Genomic DNA, 23,356 nt, shown 5'->3' with positions numbered 1-23,356 from the left:
GACATTGGGGACGAACGTATTCACCTTTTGCCACCATGAACGCATATAATTTTGATGTTTTAGAGATTACAAACAAAAATCATCCCAATATTGGCAAATGCATATTTGAACAATAACATCACCCAAAAAAAAAAAGCTTCATATATATATATGATCGTGAACACATGTAATTTTGATGTTTTAGAGATTACAAACAACAAAAGATAAACGATCCCATAAATGGATGAAACATATTTGACCAATATCCCAAAAAAAATTCTTTATATATGATCATGAACGTATATAATTTTATCAAGCATCGTAAAGTTCTTTTTATGCAATCATCCCATTTTGTTTTGCACTTTGCTGTGTTCACGTATGCACATGACAAAGAATTACATTGTATTATTAACAATGACATAAATATCACTGCCTCCTTCACTTAAGTTTGCCTCAGTTGGCAGCCTGTCAACAAGAATGGTAGCAGTTCAAAAATATACCTGAACTAGAAGGAATTTTGAGTATTGAAATAAATACCTCATGACACGAAACGACAGTCATACCTACAAGTACATAAATCTGAAGTCCTCCAAAGATGTGTGAAAAGACCAATATTTTGGTCCTAATAGGAACAGTTTGCATTGTCGGTATGACATATAGTGAATAAAATGAAAACAAAATGGTTGAGTTACAAGATGCCTATATTCTTAGAAGGAAAATTAGCAGGGTGTTTTTCCTCATTCTTAAAATGAGTTATGAGAATGATTCTTCAACTCGCTACTGCAACACTATAAACAGATAGGCAAACTTTTTTTCTGACCTGGAAGTTATGTGATGTGATATCCAAACCTCCGACTTCATATCAATATATATTCATTAACTTGAGCATTCTGACACAATAGTGTTGTCTTCATTTACTTCAGCATGCTGCTGAAATATGAACCATCTCCAGTTTGCATATAATCTAGCTTCATCATCGAAGGGAAGCAAATCAGTCTGAAGTGAGTCTAATTTGTTGTGCTTTGCAGAAATAACGGGTAGTTTTCTTCGATACTTTTTAGCCATCTTTTCAGCCTCAAAAAATACTTTCTGATAATTTAAGAGTAGATTAGAAGAAGCTAAAGGAAGCATATGGACAACTAAAGAACAAAAGAACTTTCAATTAAAGAAACAAAAAGAAACAGAACCTCCTTATCTGAGAGTAGTAGTCCTGACTCACTTTCAAGATCTGCAATGCTGTTTGTAGCACAGTGGAATTATATAAGATTTCTATTTTGTAGTGCAGCAGTGCAAAAATTAGTGTTCTTTTTCTATAGCATCAATTATTAGTCTAAGATATCAATTTAGCAAAATTGTTTCATGATTCTATGTTGTGCAAACAGAGAAATACTAATGTTTGTAGAGAACACCGTTATCAGCCTCTTGCTGTCTTTCGTCAAAAGTTGAAATACATTATCCACTCAATATGGTTTTTCTAGGACAGATGGATGTTGGGGAAAGAACGGCAGAAGAGAGATGATAAGCACTCCAAATTTCATCATTTCCTTGGAGAGAAATTGGAGGGAAAGAAATAAAAAAAAGGGAGAAAAGTTATCTCCCTTTCTCATTTTATTTCTGCCCAAATTGATTTGCAAAAGGTGAAATCTGTCACTCTAACGGCTCGCTCACGACTGCCTCATACCATTGGGAGGGAGTAAATCAGGAAATCGAAGCTAGCCATCACATAAAAGGGTAATTCCTCGATCTTTACCGGAATTTGACTCTTGCTCAATTCTGCAAACCTACCCTATGATAACTAACTTAACTATGCCCCGGGGGCCATTTTTACCCAAATCGAGGCACCTGAGCCAGGTGCAATTGGCTTTATTATTTTAAAAAATTGAAATCATTTATTACCTATCATTTCATTATTTCTATCATTTAAAATTTTTCAAGATTAAAATTTCGATAAAACAATGATTCTTTCTCCTCTTCTACCTTATTTCTATCTCTTTCTATTTATCTTCCATTCCACGTTTCTATCTCCATAGAAAACAAACAAGGCCAAAGTGATTAAAAAGACCAAACCTGCTGCAGATTTTAAATTTGGAATGGGAATAAATGATTTATTATAAACAACAATGATCAACTAACATACCTAAGAGATATTTTGTCAGGAAACATTGACTTGACCACGAGAACTTTTACTTTTTCATCCACTTTTAATATGTCACTTATGGATGCAACACGGGCTCGAGTAATATTTGAGATATGAAGTAATCCACTGCAATTGAAAGAGCATTTGATTAGACTCAGTATGGAAGAAAAAAAATCAATATTTGTAACATATGCACATAGATAAAGTTTGCATTACTATTTGGCTATTACTCAACAATAAACAAGAGGTTTAGTGTTTTATCAACTTGAATTATGGTCATACACAGTTGAAAACATTTCAAAAAAAAACATAGCCAATCATACCAGGATAGAAACTCAATTCAAATGCTACATCAGAATCTTTAGAGAAAGCAGAGAGACAAGATCAAAATCTTTTACATGGCAATTGCCATAGACTTAAAAGTGGTGTTAAAAGACTGAAATAGAACATTTGAAAAAAGAAGGGTGCTTATTGATAACCACATCATAATTGACGATGGCAATCATGACAGCCTTAGGTATGACTGGTAGCAATCACGACAGCAACCATATTCAAATGGAGGAAGGTGTGGAATTTGATGACATATTACAAAGAAGAATTATCCACTCTAGCAATTTCCTTTCTTATCCCGTACTCTTGGAGATTGGGTTGACCATAAAGCAACTAACATTGTGAGAGCGAAAGACAAGATTTCCTATTTAGGAGGTGGACAAGCCGCTAGATGAACTTCTTGCCATAAGATACTTTTCTAAATTGGATCTTGGATCTAGCTATCAGCTATCCACCAAATTTGAATGGAGGATGTGGAGAAAATTGCATTCTGAAGGCATGATGGGCATTTCAAATTTCTGTCCCTTTCAGCCTCATGAGTCCCCCAATGACATTTCAAGCAGCCCCAAGAATCAACTCTAACAACGGAAGAAGAGAAGGGGGACAGGAGGAAGAAGAAAGAAGAAAGCGCTCATTGTCTAGGGACTTCATGGGAACCTCATGCACTACGCGTGCAAAGTCAGCCCTCATCGTGGACCACAAGTAAAATTGTTGTCATCTCAGGACGACACAGAAGCCTTGTGAATTATGTGCAAAGATGTTGCAATCGTTGCAAACCATGTGCAGGCCTCACTTGAAATCATTATCGTTTTGAGACCTCACTGAAGCCTCACAAAGTCGTCACCATTGGTGCGAGGTGTCATCATAGTCGTGGTGCCATCTATAGCTTGTCTTGCATGTCAGCCAACCAACAAAACAAAATGCTTCCTTTATGCCGACCAACTGAATAAAATTTCAATTCATGTTCAAGAGACAACTGTGTCTTGACATGTCCTCGGATGATGTCCTAAATTATGACAAGATATGGCTCACCCATCTGATCCAAATTCATTTGGCTTTATCGATCTTGCAGCAACAAAATCTCTTACAGTGTTCTGATGCTCTTTCTAGTGAGCCAAGATCTCTTACCTGGGACACATATCATACCAATTTATGAGTGCACGGTGTACAGGCTGATCCTCGTAAGATTCAGACTATCTTAAGCTAGCAACAACCTACTTCAGTTTCCAAACAATTGAATATGCTTAATGCTCTCAGCTACTACTGTGACATTGTTTGGGACTATTAGAACCTTGTAGCGCCATACCAAAAATGGATTCTGGTATTAATCTGAACAGGAGTAGATTTGCTCACAAAGTTTTTTGGTCACCATGTGTCACTGTTTTATGATATATAGCAAAGGCAAAGCAGATCAAAGTGTTTATTTATCAATCTACAATAAACAGATTATCTACAGCATACTTGACGCTGAAACAATGTTGGAGAATAAAACTGCAATTAGATCCATTTTGTCTCTAAATTATGGGTTACAAGTTCTTTTTGCAAGGTAATTATAGAGGAAGAAAGTACAAGACCTTGTGTTATGGCTACAAGTTCTTTTTGCAAGGTAATTATAAGGGAAGTACAAGACATGGTATTATGTGATTCACTATTTGAAAGTCAATTAAAGTTTTGCTTGAAATGTGTGAATCCACTTGTGAGAGTGCTTCTTGTGGATGGTGGTGTGAAGGTAGTTATGGGCTATATTTTTGAAGTTAGGATAGAGCCAAAGAGTGAACTAGAAAAAACTTAAATGGAATTTAGTACATATCAACAGATTTGGAAAACTATTGACACTAGATTGGATTTACAAGTTCATAGACCCAATGCAATAGCCTACTATCTAAATCCTCGGTAAATTTTAATTGAGTGCTACTTTAGAAGTTATTCTAGTTCCGCTATAAGTTTTGATTAATGATAACAAGATGTAACATACTTTAAAATTTAATGTTGCATGTTACATTTGATCCAAATTTTACTTATAATGTGGAAGTTAGAACAGGACAATAAAGAAAATTTTAGATTAGAATAAAGGTGGATGAACAAATCTAGAAATGCAAGAGAAGCGAAGGGATGTTTGACACAAGTATTACAGTAGCAACAATAGATAAAAATCAACCATATATGTAAAACTATTTTATGATTTGGTACAATTATTTTATTGTTTATGATCAAATTTGTTTCTTCTACAGTTCAATGGTGGAAAACCTATGGTGGTTGGAATGTTTTAAGATATAAAGCCTTTTTATTCGTGTTCCAAGCTTAATATGTGCTACGGGGGTACAGAAGGAATTGGAGCACAATTGAGAATATCTATTTTAAAACAACTAAGAACAACATCGATTGGATGCACTTGTATTTGTGAATTACAATTTTCAATTAGAGTTGAGACAAAATAAATATGTCAAGAGAATGAAGATTCACATTATCCAATTTGTTTGTCGGATACAGAAACCGATGGCGTGTGGGTTAGTTTCAGACTAAGGAACATTGTTTTCCAAATGATGTTTCATGGATAGATGTTTAAAACTATTTTAATGCAGAGAAGAGAGCATCTTCAAAGAAGGAAAAAGTAATATATGAATAGTATTTAATTTAAGAATTTACTAGTTACAACTCACGAGGATGTTTGATACTTTTAATCTTTACATTTATATATTCTTCTTTCACTATTTTAGGTCCAAGAAATATAAATGTAAATATCAAATGAAAAGGAGTAAATATCAAAAAGAAAGGAAAGGAGAAAATTAAGGAAGCCACTAGTGAGCAAGAAGCTAGAGAGGAAGATATAGTTATGCTAGATGAATCATGACGTCTCAATTGGAGAGGAGGTGGCCAGTACAGATGTCATTTTTGATATTTTTTATATGGATAATTACTAGAGATATTTTGGATTTGGTGATATTAATTTAACAATACATCTTTATTCTTGATTAGTTTAGTAACTATCATTTAATGCAACATGTTCCTCAAACTTTGAAATTTAAAAGCCAAAGGTCTATTGAATAAAATCCTTTGCTGATTAATCATATTGCTTTCACATTCGATCTGTTGAAAATTATTTAGATTCGATAGACTTATAACATGATATTATTGTCCATCTTCTAAAATGGCAAAGAGAGCAATAAAAGCTCAACTATAGCCTTCACAGATCAAGGTCTATGGTCATCTAGTTTGTCATTTTTCTGTTAGCCTAGCTAGCTACTCTGTTAACAACTTATAAAAAAAGGTAGATTCGCTACCTTAGCGCCCCCCTAGTGCCGACCCCATGGATATAGAGGGACGTAAATGCAGGTGCCATAAGCACATGGTGGGGTAAATCTTAGGTCGTCAGGAAAGTTCCTGCCCATTACGTCAGAGATGTCATGCATCCACCGTCTGTTAACAAACAAGATTTCATGAACCAAGACTCTTTTCCTCAAGGTCTATAGCCTTAACTGATTACTAACTGATGGTGTCTATTTGTGTTTTTAGCTTTCAGTTCATTGCTTAGTGTTTGGTTTATCAAAATATATTAATCATATGGTGTCAAAAAGAATATTCTAAGAAATTGTTGTGGAGTATTTTTTTTTTTAAGTTATTAATATGAACCTTACCATTCACGATTCACAAAATCACTGAAAGGGTTCATGATTTGAATTTCAATTCGACAACATTAGATATGCAATTGCAAACTATGGCTTGAGCTGCTTATTTTTCAATCCAATGCTACGCAATATTGGTTTGAACTATAAGTAAGATTCGGTAAGCTAAATTTTATTCATAACAAGATGACTTGATGATACATTGTAGACATGAATATCTGGGATGTATACAAGCTGTATAGAAGCATGCTTGCAAACTACACACCTGTATCATACAAAAAGATCCTAGATTTCAAAATTTACAAAGGACAAAGATGCATGTACCTTCGGTTTGTGTCACCTAATCTAATCTGTGCTCCATATGGAAGAATTTTCCTTACAGTTCCTTCCAAAAGAGTTCCTTCTTTCAGGTTCATCATGTCCTATAAAAGAAGATAGATCCACAAATCATAAAAAATACAAGGGAAGAGAATGAAATAGGGAATAGGATTGCAAAACAATCTTTACTTGACTTCTAAGAGAAAAGGCCTACTTCTAAAGAGACACTGTAGGGAATTCAACTACACCCTAACATCTAAGAAAATGCAAAAATTTCAATGTGGATAGTACTCACCCAATTATAACTGCTATACAGATTTGATAAATTATTTTGAGATAAAAAGCATGCAAATGATAAAGGGTCATTTAACTTGTGGCAAAATGGAACAAAAATTAAATGAAAATAGAACTATGACAAACTAACAATCAACTAACCCAGGCTTCTCTCTCACTAATAATCAAGTCATTAGTTGCTTCATTAATCCTGGTAATGCACACATACATCTTGCGGCCAACCTGAATAGAGTAAGAAAGACAAGAAACCTGCATAAGCATATAATCAACAGCTAAACATGGTCCAATATAAAGCAAGGAAGCATCACAAAATGTGCATTATCAAGTTCTCTAGAAGAAGCCCGTTCCATGTAAAATAGACCACTATATGAAAAAAACCATTATAGAGCAGTTGAATGGATAAAACCCCATATACAACACATATGAGGGCATAAGGTTGTGCTTCTTATAGTGGATGGAAGAGGAAGAACAGAGGGTGAGAAAAGGTGAGGTGGAGACCACTTTCTCCTGATTTTGGAGAGAAATGGAAAGAGGGAATCATGAAAAGAATTGATTCTCTCAAAATCCATCAAAAATGTCAGGTGAAAACAAACTGCATGTAGAATAGAATTAAAATTACCTTTTAACATCTACCTTAGATTAATTTTATATTTATATTTTTTGAAAAATAAAAAAATACTGAAATAACAATTCTTTCTCTTTTTCTTTCCAACTAAGGAAATGGTGGCTGATGAAAATGAAAATTTTATATATTTTTATCCCCTCAAGAAAACAACACAAGTCTGCCTTTTCTCTTCCACCCACTTCCTCTCCCTTATGAATATCCTTTCTCACTTTGTGTCCCTCTTACAGGAAAGGTAGAAACTCAATAGAACATATATGTAGAAAGAGATATGTAGGGATGCATTATCATCCAGTAATATAAACAGTTTCTGAAAAGATGCAGAGATAATCTTAGGAATTAAAAATCCAGAATAAGAGTCAGTTACATTTTCTTTTAAATCTGTGAAATTCTTTATCTTGGTCATCAACTCAGCTTTTGGTAGGAATGCTCGCAGGCCCTGGAAATGAATTGGATATCACGGACGAGTATAATAAGTAATCTGTAATCAACTAAATGAACAAATTTACCTCGATTCTGGTTAGTAGGCCACCTGTGTTCCATTCAAATATTTTAATTTCAATTGGCTCATTTAGTTGCTTTATCTATTCACATGGCAAAAAAAAATAGTCAGGATATAAAGAACTTTCCGCATTGATTTATATCTTCTAAACCTAACTTTGAACAAATAATACTACCCCAATAGGAGTATGGTTGATAAAGAAAGAGAGCCCACAAACAAATGGTCGTGCCACACTAAACCAGCTTATGCTTTTCTAGCTTCAAGATACCAGTCTATTTAATCCTTCAAGGTAGCAAATGCTGTATGAATGCATCCATCATTAAATTATCTTATGGAAAAATGAATTCCAAGTAGAAAAATTTTCAAGGTAGAGCATGGATAATGCATCGAGCATTATCAAGCAGGGTATCAATTAAATGAATAAATTTTCAAGTAGAAAATGAATTCCAAGTAAAACCTTATGGGAAGTAATGTGGCATGAATATACATCCATTAAATTTTTCTATGATTTCCAAGTAGAAAATCAATAAATGGAATATATATATATATATATATATATATATAACAGTAAAACTACTCCTTAATAGGACAAATCCAAATTTTCAATTTTCTAAAATCCAGTCTAGGAGGCCGCCTAGGTGGAATTCGAATGTGACTTCTCCGCCTAACATTCATAAAATGTTTCAAGTGTGTTCACAAATATATATATATATATATATATAGAGAGAGAGAGAGAGAGAGAGAGAGAGTAATTTCCTAGAAAAATTCTATAATTTAAATGAAACATAATGTTTTTAGCATGATTTGGGAACATGTTAGCTAGGATGCCTATTTATTTAACAATGCGGGGTGTGACCTCATTGAGAAGCGTTCCACATAGGGTGATAGAAGGCCGACTTTGACACTGCATGCAGGTTTGTTTGGTCAAGCCAAGTTGGGTATGACTTAAACCCTTTTTGGAAGACTTAGGTGGAATTTAATGGGAAATTTCTATATATTAAGGGACTATTCAAGGTTATTTTGCAAATGGAGTAAGCTTAAGGGAAATTATTATTCTTCTAATTAATGAGGTGGGGTGGGGTGGGGTAAACCAAGAGGAACTGATGACACCCCTTGGACTCCTCTCTTATTTCTCCGTCTTATCTCTTCCTCTTCCCAATTCCCAAAACTGATCCTTCTACCGCATTGTGGGGATCACTAGAGGAAGGAAAGACACTAGGAATGGTGGAAGATTCCTTCTTCTCTCTCTCTCTTGGGGGTTGGCAAGACAAGGATAAGCCTAGGGTTTCAACGTTCATCTATGCTTAAGCTTTTATGCCAGTAGAGGTATTATGAACCCTTGGTTGAATTTCATGAATTGCTAAAGGGAAGAAGTTGGCGTTTGTAATGTTGAAAGATAAAACACAATGTATTCATAGGATTGCCTAAGAGAGGGGCATACGCTTTTAAGCAACTATTGGTAGCTTGAACACCGTGAGTGATTAAACTCTGAATGAAATCACTCGTGTTGATGTTATTTGGGTATTCAGTCAATACTACTTGTGATATTATTATCCATGGTATAATGTGGATGTAAAAACTTGGTTAAATAGTGAGCCATGCAGGTGCATAAAATATGGCAATCAACCAAGTGAATTGGGCTAAATTTGATTATGTTGTTGGCGGACATTGATAAAATCATGATGTATTTTTCTTCATCATAGTGAAGTATAATTTGTTCATCTTCCTTAACTTGTTGCATTGCTTAAGTAGCTTTTATTTGATGTCGTCTGATAGTTTTGAATCCAATAAAAAAGTCTTTGACTATGTTTTCTTGTTTACTGTTTAGTCAAGTGAGGTACGAAATCAACTTTAGCACAATATTCTTGATCTGATTATAGTAAACCACCTAGCTGGACCAGTCCTACCTAGAATTATGGATATCTCCCTCCAAGAATAATTCTAATCCCACAATGTGTAAATTTTGAGGGAAGAAAACTTAACAACTTTATAGAGCAACATCTAACTCATATTTACAGTAATATTGCGAATTATTAAAAAGTAGCCTATGAAGCTAAGAAGATTTTCATTGAATCTATTGAGACAATGAAAAAAGAATTACAAGTAATATTACCTGAAGAAGAAAGGCTGATATTTCTAGAAAGAATGACAAGTTAAGAAAGGTTGATATTTCTAGAAAGGTTTAGAACTTTGAGTTAGGTTGGAGTTTCAGTCTTTAACTCGTATCGTACCAATACGATTTTAATTCTCTTTTTAACTAAATTATTAATAATAACTATCGGATATAAGTTGTAACTTTTGATTAATTCTTTATTGTAATTAATTGTTTACATAATAACTAATTAGATTGTTAATAGATAATGCATCTTTATAATTATGTTTATATATTTGCTGATTAATTTAATAACCTCAAAGATAAAAATGTTTACTACCAATTAAATTTTAAATTTTTAGCTTTATTTATTTGTAAATTTAGAAGGGGAGTATTGGTGCAACAATAAAATTGTTTTCATGTAACTTTATGGTCTCAGGTTCGAGTCGCGAACAGCTCTTGTAATACAGGGTAATATTGCATACAATAGACCCAACTAATCTAACCCTTCCCTAGGACTCCGCCAACCCCAGGACTCCGCATTGGGAAGAGCTTTGTGTACCGAACTACCTTTTTTTTATTCATCTGTAAATTTCTTCTTTTCATTTTATAATGATTGACACTTATAAACTATAAAACTTTTGCATGTGAAAGGCTAGAATGAGCAACAAGAAAATAAAGGTTTTCTTCATCCTCTATACTACGAGGCGTGCTTTGCTTTTGGATTCTACAACATAGGAATAATTTCATATTGAAGGCTAAAGAAAGTTTCATTTTTAAGCATATAATTTTATTTAAAATGAATATATATATATATATAGCTTAGATAAAACAAATATGATAAGAAAACTAATAATCTAAAATTTGAAATATAGAGCATAGAAACCCTCACTGATAACATACGATGATTAGAAGAAGAATTAATATTTTGTGTGTACAAAAGACAAAATGGGTAGTGAGTTGGCAAAGATGATAAAGAACTCAGGTTTTAAGTTATGGTAGAGTAAAACAAGAAATAGAGTGAGTATTATCGTAGATAGTTTGTTAAAGGATGAAATTGTAGGAGTAGTTAGAAAAGATGATAGAATTATAACTCTTAAGATAATAGTAGCGAAAGAAACTATAAACATAATTAGCATATATGCACCACAAGTAGGATTAGATGAAATTACCAAATTAAGATTTTAGGACGACTTAGATGAAATATTATAAAATATTCCGTTAAATGAAATGATTTTAATAGGAGGTGATCTAAACGAACATGTTGGAATGAAAATGAGGAATATGAGAGGATATATGAGGGTTATGGGTTTGGAACAAGAAATAAGGAAGAGAAAACTATATTAGATTTTGCAATAGCATATGACCTTATATTAGCTAATACGTTTTTTAAGAAAAAAAAAAGAACACTTAGTCACGTTTAAAAATGAGAATAATAAATCGCAAATTTACTTTCCTATGGTTAGAAAAAATGATAGAAAGATTTGTAAAGATTATAAAATCATCCCTAGAGAAAACTTAACTACTCAACATAGATTTGTAGTGTTGGATATAAGCCTCAAACATAGTGTCAAAGAAAATATATACGACTCCTAGAATTAAGTATGGGAAGTAAAACAAATTTAAGGAGACGGTAGGAGCATTAGGTGAAATATACGGTGACTCTAATATGACAAGGGATAAAATGATATCAAAGTTAAAAATAGTAGCTAAGAGTGCACTCGATGAGTCAAAGGGACATGCACAAGTAAGAAATCTTGGTAAAATGAAAAAGTACAAGAGAAAGTAAGGAAAAAACAAATAACTTATAAGAAATTATATATTTGTAAGAATGGGGAAAACCTAAAAAAATATACAATAACCAAGAAAAAAACTAAGAAAATAATGAATGAAGCAAAAAATGAGATTTTTGAATGATTATATCAAAAATTAGATACAAAAGAAGGGGAAAGAGGCATTTATAGATTATCTAAAATAAGAGAAAGAAAGACAAGAGTTCTTATCTAAATAAAATGTATTAAAGAAAAATGTAATAGGGTACTAGTAAGCGATGGAGAAATAAAAGAGCGGTAGAAGAGATATTTTTATTAACTTTTTAATGAAAGTTTAGGTAATCAACTTAACTTAGGTAATATAAGTAGGTCAAATGAGCATAAAAATTTAAATTTTTATCATAGAATTCAAACTTCAAAAGTAGAACAAACTTTAAATGAAATGCACAATGGACAAACAATTAGACCAGATAATATTCCGATAGAGGTATGGAAGTGCCTAGGGAAACAAGGTATTGAATGGCTTATAAAATTATTTAACATGATATTGAAAATGAAAAAATGTCTGATCAATAGAAGATAAGTACTCTAGTTCCCTTATATAAGAACAAGGGAGACGTACAAAATTGTGCAAACTATAGGGGTATTAAATTAATGAGTCATACTATAAAATTTGGGGAAAAGTAATAGAAAAAAGATTAAAGGAACCACGGTGACCGAAAATTAATTTGGGTTCATGCCGAGAAGGTCGACAATAGAAGCTATACATCTTCTTAGACAATTAATTGAAAAATATCGGAAGCAAAATCAAGATCTACACACATGATATTCATTGACTTAGAAAAAGCTTATAATAGAGTGTAAAAGAAATTATATGGAGAATTCTAGAAAAGAGAGGTGTTAGTGTACTATATATATATTGAATTAATTAAGAATATGTTCGAGGATATAACAACCAGGACAAAGACTTCATGCAGAGTAATTAAAGAATTTCCAATAAAGATAGGGTTACATTAAGGATCAGCTCTAAGTCCCTATCTTTTTACACTAATTATAAACAAGCTTGCTAGTGTAGTTGGCACCAATGATCAAACCTAAGTTTTGATAAATGACAAATGGATTAAAGTTAAACATTGTGTGATCTAACCTTTCTACCAAGTGTGCAGGACTTGATGGGTATGACACCAAGTTGAAATTCAACTAGATCTAGAGGACCTGATAGCTAGTGTAGAAATCCAGATTAAGAAATGACTTGATATCTGGCGAAAAGTCCGGTTGGTCCACAGGACCTGATAGTTGGTGTAAAAGTCCAGATAAGTCAAGAAGTAACCCAATATTTGGCGGGAAGTCTGGCTGAGTCTGCGGGACCTGACAGCTAGTGTAGAAGTCCAGATAAGTTAAAAAGTGACTCGATATCTAGCAGGAAGTCTGGCTGGATCCACGGGACCTAACAGCTGGCCGAAGTTTAGTTGGATCTGTAGACCGACAATTGGCGGAAAGACCTAATAGGCCGAAAGGAAGTCAAGCGATTCTGTATGGTAAGTCACTAGAGGAGAGTGTCTAGTGAGGACGAGTCTCATTTAGGGCCTTTAGGCGCAGATCCACTTTGGGTCTATTTTGGAAACCTAGAGTGAGACCGTGACTAAATCCTGGTCTCCGGAAGACGGGATCTAATTAATAATACTTATATAAATTGTGCTAACTTTGTTTTGCAGATTAAATATTTTTCTATTAGCCTAACATGTTTTTGCATGAGCAAAAACTAAGTCTCGGATGAACAATGTCAAGGCGCCTCAAAAGGGTCATGGAGGCACCCTGGAGAGCGCTGGAGGCCCCTCAGAGTGCTTCGGAGGCGCCTCGAGGAGCATGGAAGACGCCCTCAAATGAATAGAAGCCAAAGTTCACGCTGTTTATCGCGATCGAAATTTATAGGATTAAACTTCACATTGGAGTCGCCTCCTATGAGCTTGGAGGCACCCTCAACACTCTTTACAAGAGTCGTTCAAGCAGCACAAAGGATCATTTCTACGAGCTACAAAGACCCTTCTGCTGCTACGAACACGTTTGACTGTTGGTGCGCTATTTCTACTAGGCATCCGACCGCTACCGGTACACTGATACCAACTCACGAGCCCATTCAGACTCTACTTCTTTAAGTGTTGGTAACAATTTAACATTCCTATACATCTTTATTACTTGCAAAAGGAAAGCATAAGCTGTTACACTTTCTCGTTTCTCGTATGTGTATTCGATTCTTTCTCCCAGCAGTTCCAAAAGAGATTTTTAATAGATTACCCGTCGATACAGTCCGAGAGATCATGGGTCTTAGAGTAGAAGTCGCTGAAGGCTCCGAACCAAGTAGCTTCTCGAGTTCTTGTGGTTGTGTTCTATTTTTGTTTGTAGTTTTTCGTTGCGTACTCGTTTTCAAAACCACAAAAAGAAAGTTTTTCAAAAGTCACATGATTCACCCCCTCTCACGTGCGCACCGATCCTATAACTCATTGAGTACATTCAAGATATAATACCGTGGTATATGTTGTCTGCAGATGATATTGTTTTGGTAGATGAAACACGTGAAAGAGCAAATACTAAACTAAAATCTTAGCGGGAAACACTATAAGAGAAAGGTTTTAGGTTTAATAGAATAAAAAACGAAGATATGGAATTTAAGTTTAGCAATATTAGACATAATGAGACAATTGTTAATATAAAAGATAACGAGTTGCCTAGAACTGAGAGCTTTAAATATTTAGGATCGTTTTTACAAAACGATAGAGGGATTGAAAGAGATGTCTTACATAGAATACAAACAAGATGATTGAAATAGAGGAGAGCATCAAGTGTTTTATGTGATCGTAAAGTACCTCTAAAACTTAAAAGAAAATTCTATAAAATCGTTAGACTTGCTATGTTATATGAAATTGAATATTGGGCTATTACTTGAGCAAAGCAAAAGATAAGAGTTACAAAAATGAGGATGTTAAGATGGATGTGTGGACATATGAAAATGGACCAAAGAAGAAATGAGAATATTAGAGAGAAAGTCGAAGTTGCATCTATTGAGGAAAAACTTCGAGAAACACGTTTAAGATGGTAAGGGCATGTACTTAGACGACTAATAAATGCTCCAATTAGATGTGAAACTATGACAAATAGGCATATCAAACGAGCAAGATCAAAAAAGACTTAGCAATAATAAAATAAAATAAAATTTATTTAAGTATAGATGATGATATAGTTGGATATAGAGCTCAATGACGTAAAAGGATTCATATAGCGGACCCCACCTAGTGAGAAAAGGCTTGATTGTTGTTGTTGTATATAATTATATTTAAAATTTATTCATAAATATTTAATAAAAAGTAAGCATTAAATATTGTTTAATGTATTTTGTTTCATATAACTTAAATAAAACTCTCTTTAATACAGTCAAATAATTCAAATTGTTATTGTTTGGTTTTTATTTTATTTTTTCCACGTGACTAAAAATATTAAAGCAAATAAAAAATAGAGTGCATACATATCGCAATCACCTTATATTTTTAATGATAGTCCAATCAAATAAATTTATAATAGTGAAAAAATGACTTATATTTTGTTAATCAAATAAAGAGAAGCTAGACATGATCTCATCGAATCTTAGTTTTCTAGTAGCTTGCTCACACGACCTCTCTCAATCTCTTTTTACGTAACAAGATTAGAACATGTAAAAAAAAACTATGTTGATGTTAGATACCAAATTTTATCTTATTTAAATTTTTGCATTTAGTTTTTTTCAAAAATGTTAGAAGTGAAAGCTTTTAGGTTTAATAGAGTAAAGCCAGAATATATAAAATTTAAGTTTGACAATATTAGACGTAATAAGACAATTTTCTATATTAATAAATATATGTAATTGATAATTTTAAGGATTTAGGATCATTTTTGCAAAAGGATTGAGAGATTAAAAGAAATATCTTATATAAAATACATGCGAAATGGTTGAAATGGAAGAGAGCATTAGATGGTTTTTTGTGATGGTAAAGTACTTTTAAAACTTAAAGAAAATTTTCACAAAATAACAGTCAGACTTGCTATATTATATGAAGTTGAACATTAGACTACGACTCAAGCAAAAGATGAGAGTTGTAGAGATAAAAATATTAAGGTAAATTTGCGGACATATAAGAATTGACTGGATAAGAAAGTCAAGTACTTAAACGACCAATACATGTACTAGTTAGGTGATGTGGAATTATAACAAATGTGTACATCAAATGAGGAATAAAAAAAGTTTCGGTTAGCAATAATAAAATAAAATATAAATTATTTAAATATAAATAATAATATAGTAGGGGATAGAGCCCAATGACACATATAATTGACCCCCACCTGGTGGGATAAAACTTGATTGTTGTTGTAAATTTTTAAATAACTAATTAAGCCAAATAAAATAAATATTTTAATTTTAGGGTCGAGTGGATATTAATTTAGGGAAGGTTGGAGCTATCGAATAGACATGGTGATTGTGATCACGTGAATTCAAACTAGGGTTGTTTTAGATTTATTTTGATTTAAACATATGTAACTAAGAGGTATTTTTAAAAAATAGATTTCTCTCTCTATGCACTCATCTCATCTTTGCTCACTCTCTCCCCTCCCTGACTCATATTGCTTGCAACTCATTGTGGTGCTCGTCATGTTGACTAATCGCACATTCTTTCCAAGGTACCATTGCCACACCCACCATGTCTATCACTTATCACATATTCTTTCCAAGACACTCTTCTCTTCCTCCATGTCTCTTCTCTCCCTCCTTGTTGTTGCCACAAACCTCTCTCCCTCTTTCTCTCCCTAGCAAGTTTATATGCAAGATAGTTTGTTCTAAACACATGTAATTAGGATAGTGATATTTTAAAAAGTTTGAATTATATTTAATTACTTTTTCTCTCTAAGTGCACTCATCGCCTCTTTGACCTCGTATTGCCCGCCGCTCATCGTCGTGCCCATCATGCTGACTACCTATCACGCATTCTATCCAAGGTGTCACTTCCACACTCACTATATGTGTCGCTTTTGACATATTCTTTCCAACATACTCTTCTCTTCATCAATATATCTTCTCTCACTCCCTTTTTTGTCATGAGTCTCTCTCTCTATTTCCATCGTGAGTCACCACTCTAGTGCAAAGTATCCGATGATAATCAACGAGCAAAATGGTAATTTTGACCCATGCCAACTAGCATGGCTGGCACCTCAATCTATGATTTCTTGATAAAGAGAGACAAAAAAAAAAAAAGGTAGTCAAAAAAAAAAAATCTAAAGGATAAATAGATTCAAGGTTTAAAATTTCGACCCGTGCCGAGGTTTCGGTCTCAGACCGGAACCGTGCCGTGTTGATACGATATTTTTTTATTAATATATATTAATTATTAGATATATATGTTTATTGCATATAATTTTAAAATAAATTGTATATTGATGTTATATAAGTTGTTTGAACAACTTAATATGGTTAAAAAAAAATTAAATATAATTTTCTTTTAAGATGTATTAATTATTCGAATTAAAATTGATACATTATAATTACATAAATTAATTGTTTATTCATTTAATTAATTATTAGTTTAAATTTTATATATTTAAAATGGTAAAAAAATTTAAAATATAAATTAAACAGTAAAAAAATAATAATAATAAATTATTAGAATATAAATATGATTTATTAGATTTTTTTATTTTTTTAAAAAAAAATTAAATAAATTTAAAACAGTAAAAAGATTTTTTTTAAATTTTTTTTTTAAATTTTAAATATATTTTATAGGGATAATTTAATTAGGGTTTATAAAAGCCTATTCAAAATATCCCACTTAGGAATTGTTTAATTAATTAAAAAAATTTCGTTTGTAACAGTCCGCCCGAGCCCGATCCCGCAATCTCGATCTCACGATCGCGATCGCGCGCATGACTCGTCGCATGACTCTTCTGGCCACGGAAGCGTCGAGTGACGCTTCCGCCGCCGCGGGAAGCGTCGCGCGACGCCTCCACCGCCACCGGAAGAGTCCTGCGACGTTTCCGGTGGCAGCGAAATTTGTTCTCCTCATGTGCCGGTTTCGATTCGTCACTGGAACGGTAAATTTCGACTGTTTCGGGCGGCACGATTGATTCGCCATTAATGATCTTAAAAACAAAGGCATTTCGAGGTTCATTGAGGCACAATAGCATAAGTGATAAATAAGGAATAATGATAGTTAACTAGTATATTGTTCGATGGTTTGATAAAGTAGGCACTCTATTTCATATAGCCAACTTAAAATATCTACCCATCACGGTATTGGTAATCGATTAATATGATTCGGAGCGCAAAGGTTTAACTTCTTATGAGTTTGATAACCTTTTGATTAAAAAAGAATATTAAAAATTAAACAAATTTGTAAGCCTATAGGGATGTCAGGAAGAGGCTACACTATTATGACTAATTCATAGATAGAAGGGCAAAAGTGTTATATCCTTATGCAGAAATTGTGAATTAGGTATAAATTTTTTGAAATACATTATTGAGAACAAAAGATATTAGGGAAAGACTGTGTGGGGTAGACAGTGACATGTATCGTTGCAACGAGGTGGGAGGATGATAAAAGAGGTGCATACTTTGGCACCTATTCATTTAACATATGTAGCTCACACTATTGATTAATTTAATGCATAAAGAAGTTGATAGAGGAAAGACAATTAAAGATTTAGTTGAAAAGACAAGAATTCAAATTATTTTCTAATGCAATTATCATACACTTTAAGCACAATATGCCACTTCACTGAAAAGAAGGATCTCATACAACCTACAATCCTAAGGTCTGTAATTTTCTTCCATTTCAAAGTTTTACAAAAGAGAAAAGTGAAAGATGATGCCTTGGATGCTACATTAGAAATTCTTCTTCATATTGCTTACTACATTAATCTATATTATAGTGACTCTTCAAAGATAAAAGTCAAATAGTGTTGCCTTGGATGCTATATTCACTTATATAATTCAAAGTTTTACAAAAGAGAAAAGTGAAAACTGATGCCTTGGATGCTGCATTAGAAATTCTTCTTCATATTGCTTACTACATTAATCTCTATTATAGTGACTCTTCAAAGATAAAAGTCAAATAGTGTTGCCTTGGATGGTATATTCACTTATATAATTCAATCTTTCTTGATCCACCATTCAAGAAAATGTGATAAGTATGGAAATAAAGGCATATAAAGATGCAACTGGACTCTTTGAAAGACAATTTGTTGTGAGGCAAAGATTAAAAGATGACGACGATTCTAATCAAATATCATTTGGTAAGTTAGTAAGTCATTTTGAATAAATTTTAGAATTTTACTAATATTGTCTATTAGTTTAAATTGATAGCATATAAGTGGTCAATATTTTGAACAAGCACTCTCCACTTGCAAAAAATGATAATTAAGATTCTTAGCATGACATACACCTCCTCTAAATGTGAGAAGCAAGGAATCAAATGTCGTTCCGTCCCGCCCGGCACAAACGGTTTTTACCGTTCCATCAGGCGGCCGAAACCGGCACAGGAGATGGGGACGTCTCAAGGAGTCGCGGACGCCTCCGGCGGCGCAGGAGGAGACGCGGGATGTCTCCGGCGGCGCTAGAGAAGTTGCGAGACACCTCCGGCGGTCTCGCGAAGCCTTCGGCATCGAAGGTAGGTGTCGAGCGAAGTCTTCTGCGGCGTCGAAGGCGTCGCCGGACGACCCTTCCGGCGCCGCCAGACGCGTCCAGCAACCCTTCCGGCGCCGCCGGATGCGTCCGGCAACGCTTCCGGCGCTGCCGGACGCCCCCCACGGCGATCGCGGTGAGCGATCGTGGGTTCGCTATCGCGATCGCAGGTTCGCGATCGCTTTTTTTTCTTTTTTTTTCTGATAAATAATTATTTTATTTAATTAATTTAAACAATTCCTAAGGACCGGTGATATTTCGAACAAGCTTTTATAAACCCTAATTAAAGTATCCTAATAAAATATATTTTAAATTAAAATAAATTCAATAAATTTTATTAATTAATATTCTGATTTTTTAATGTTTTAAATTTTATTTAAAAATTTCTACTATATTTTTTTAATATTTTGTATTATTTTAAATTTCATTTAAAATTTTTAAAAATTCTTTAAAATTCTAAAAAAAATTAAAAATCTAATAAATAATATTTATATTCTGATATTTTTTTATTATTTTATATTTTTTTTACTTGATATTTTTTACTATTTAAAATATATATTATTTAATAAATAAATAGTTAATTTATATAATTATTATTATATATAAAGTAATATCTTATATTAATTTTTATACTTATTACTATAGATAGATCCATTTAATTCGAATTATTGATCTATCAATTTTATTTAAATAAAACTATTTTTAATTATTTTTTCTAACAATGTTAAATTGTTCAATAATTGAAAATTTATACAAAATCAATATACAACTTATTTTTATATATAAACCATAATTATATTTATCTTATAATTATTATATATAAATAAAAAAATACCGAAACTATATCGGCACGGCACGATACGATACCGATACCGAAACCGTATCGTTCCGGTCTGAAACCGAAACCTCGGCACGGGTCGAAATTTTAAACCTTTGTGAGAAGCACTCTCAACTTGTAAAAAATGGCAATCAAGATTCTTAGCCAAACATGTAACTCTTCCGAGCATGAGAGCAATTAGTGTGCGTTTGAAAGATTAAGTTTAACAACTACCTTAACAAAGTCAAAGTGTTTACATCGTGAGTATTTTTGTGGAAAATAAATTAGTATCAATAAATGGATATTTCTTATAAATTCATAGAAATAAAAAGGAATGCAGTAGATATGATGAAAACGAATGATCTAGCTTATGCAAAATTAAAGAATCACGAGAATAAGAAGGCTCTATTCATCAAAGATACAAGATACCACTAGTGCTAGAGAATTTAATGAGATATTTTTTATAGTTTTTCTCCTTCTATAGAGGACTAGACTTATGCACTCGATTGTAGCTTGGCATCAGTTGTCCATATTTTCATATTGTTCTAAAATTTAACATAATAGCATGACAGTAATTATGAACTAATTGGATTTTTATGTTATATTGTTAATTTGTTGTGTATTTTCTTGCAATAAACTTTATGATTATATGCAACTTGTATGATTGGATATACATTGTATGTACTTATATGTTTTATTGTGTTTTGTGGTTTTATTGTTGTTGTAATGTGAAATATGATGTATTTTGTTGTTGTAATGTGTATCAATTATCAGTTATTTATGATCGCAAAGTTGTTTTCAATTCATGCATTGTTAAGTCATTTTAAATGTCAAATTATACATCTATTTGTTTTAATTCTTAATATCAACCTCCAACGCCCCCACCAAACTGCTTGGCAATGAGCCAAAGCTTAGTTCTTGCAAACTCCTTTTAAAACCTTGCAATTTTAGTGACTACCTAGGCATTCAGCAATGACTCGATGCCTAGTGCTTGCAACTATATTTAAAACCTTACCATTTTAGCAACTACTTACCATGAGATGCCTTTTTCTTATTGAGGAATAAAATGTGCTGATTTTAATATTCTCTTAAGACTTGATCCACAACTTGCAGAAACTAATATATTTGAGAACTGATTTTTTTGTTTACAAAATACTATTGAGAGTTTTTTTACACGGGATACCACAGAAAGTGAAATCCTTGTGTCTTTTAAATTTCTTTGATCCAGTCATTATGTTTAAAAGGACCAAATATCACTATTGAATCGTCAATTCTTCTTATAAACTCTGCCACTCCCTAGTTTGATTTGATGTTTGCTAGATGCATATCTTTGAATATTGATCAATGCTAATATAACTACAGTATATGCAGAGGAAAATCTTTCTGAGACAAGTGATATAGACTTTTTGGAAGATCATTTTGTTAGACGACACTTGAAATAGATACCTGTTCAAACCTTTCAGTAGAGAAAGTAGTCCAACTATATGTGCAAAGGCTAGACAGAGGACAGACATACTAAAAGTTGCAATAGGAACGGTATGAACATGTAAACATTAAGTGAACAAGCAAAAGCTATCAAAAGGAGTGAACCTAATGGTCGACAGTGATACGAGAGGATTTCAGCTTGAGCAGAACAAAAAGAAGGTCCTTCGTCTTGGTAAGTAGCTTGTGATCACATGAATCCTATTGCCAAATAATTAGTAAATTGAAAGGTTCAGAAAGAGAGGGTAGAGAACCTGCCTCACTCGGTGCCATGCTACCCGTCGGAACATCCTCCTTGTGGACAGGAGAGGGCGTCCGCTAAGCGTTCGACCAAGGACCTCTGCAAAGAGAATAGTTCCAACTTCAACGATGGCCTTCCCAGGTGCCTTCCCTCCACTGAACGCTTCCTCGTCGCTGAGAACTCCCATTTTCCCTGGTACCGTGAATTCCGAAACGTCCTCATGCCGATCACATAGAAGGTAGGGCAGCTCCGCTTCGTACAGAGGCAGCACCTCCTTGGTCAGCATCGTCCCGAGCATATCAGCCCCAACATTAACATCGAGCCTTTTATCGTTACCAGATACGACAACGCCCACCACAAGGTCCCCAGGCTTGGGGTCGTAGTACTGGACGCTCACTGTCTCCTTCTCCTCCTCCTTGACAGTCTTGCCGTCTCTCTCTTCCACTGAAATAGTATTGTACTCCTCCGAAGGATCCCTTGATTTGAAGAACTTCAAGAAGGGGGCCAAAGCCTCCTCGGGGTCGGGGGGTGCCGGGGCAGGCTCCTCTTCTTCGGGGACGGGGATAGGATAGGGTTTGTCGTGGAGCAGCAGCTCGACGTCTGTCTCCTTGGAAGATCGGGGGTCGGGGGAGGAGGACGAGGCGGCGGCGGCGGCGGCAAGAGTACCGCAGAAAGAGGCGGACACAAGGCGTCCACCGCTAAAGGAAGCATTTTTAGGGAAAAGGAAGGGGGGAGGAAGCTTGGAGTTGAAAAGGAGGAGAGGATGGAAGCGATGGCTTCGCGTACCCGTGGCAGGCGTCAATGTCAGCACCGCCACCATTATCGCACTCCGTTGAGCGCGGCCAGCCGAAGCTCACTGCTCGGTGTAATCCACGGCCTGCAGCCGCTGCTTTGTTCGCACTTCGCAGCCGATGGCCAGCGAATGCCTCTAACGGACGTCGTCTCAAAATCCTTATCCGGTAACGGGCCTCTTGTTAGACCGGCACGGTTCATTTTATGATTACCGAGATTGTATAGGAAGAAAGTCTAATGAAAACCTATTTTATAATTTTTAAATTTAAATAAATTCTAAAATATAGTTCACAAAATTTAAATAGATTTTAAAATAATCGCCCAACAGTTGTGGTTAATTATCCTAACATTTATTAGTCTATGTATCACTACATTTAGAGAGATTTTATTTCTTCAAATGGGATACAACATATTAAGCTTTTGAATTGATCAGCCTGAATTAATTTTTTCAAATATATTCATATTCAAAAGATAATTATTTTTGATATATTAAATCAAATTGACGTTTGAGGACATGAATATAATTAATAGAGGTAGACAAACACATTGGAACTAATTTTATATCAATCCGAGGTCATTTGGTCCATCAGTTGATTTTGGGCAAAATTAGCTGATGGATCAAATGACCTCAAATTGATATAAAACTAGTTCTTATG

At 33.9% G+C, this 23,356-nt stretch overlaps 1 protein-coding gene across 2 annotated transcripts; it reads right to left on the bottom strand.

Moving 5' to 3' along the window:
- Window positions 1-242: 242 nt before the first annotated feature.
- Window positions 243-22,888, bottom strand: LOC122045538 (protein PIGMENT DEFECTIVE 338, chloroplastic-like). 2 transcript variants are annotated; one of them, XR_006130011.1, is made up of 9 exons: window positions 21,922-22,888; window positions 7,813-7,887; window positions 7,671-7,742; window positions 6,823-6,903; window positions 6,394-6,491; window positions 2,117-2,242; window positions 1,167-1,215; window positions 800-1,068; window positions 243-444 (listed from the first exon to the last, which is right to left on the bottom strand). XR_006130011.1 is itself a non-coding variant. In XM_042605800.1 (8 exons), exons 1-8 carry the CDS (start codon window positions 22,726-22,728, stop codon window positions 856-858), a joined length of 1,521 nt encoding a protein of 506 aa, XP_042461734.1. In that variant the 5' UTR covers window positions 22,729-22,888; the 3' UTR covers window positions 578-855. The 2 variants fall into 2 exon arrangements, 1 of the variants encoding a protein (XP_042461734.1); XM_042605800.1 differs by lacking the exon at window positions 243-444 and having other exon boundaries at window positions 578-1,068.
- Window positions 22,889-23,356: the final 468 nt, after the last annotated feature.

The sequence above is a fragment of the Zingiber officinale genome, chromosome 2B (genome assembly GCF_018446385.1).
Source record: "Zingiber officinale cultivar Zhangliang chromosome 2B, Zo_v1.1, whole genome shotgun sequence".
In the NCBI taxonomy this organism is placed as follows: domain Eukaryota; kingdom Viridiplantae; phylum Streptophyta; class Magnoliopsida; order Zingiberales; family Zingiberaceae; genus Zingiber; species Zingiber officinale.
This window is presented reverse-complemented; position numbering and strand designations above follow the sequence as displayed.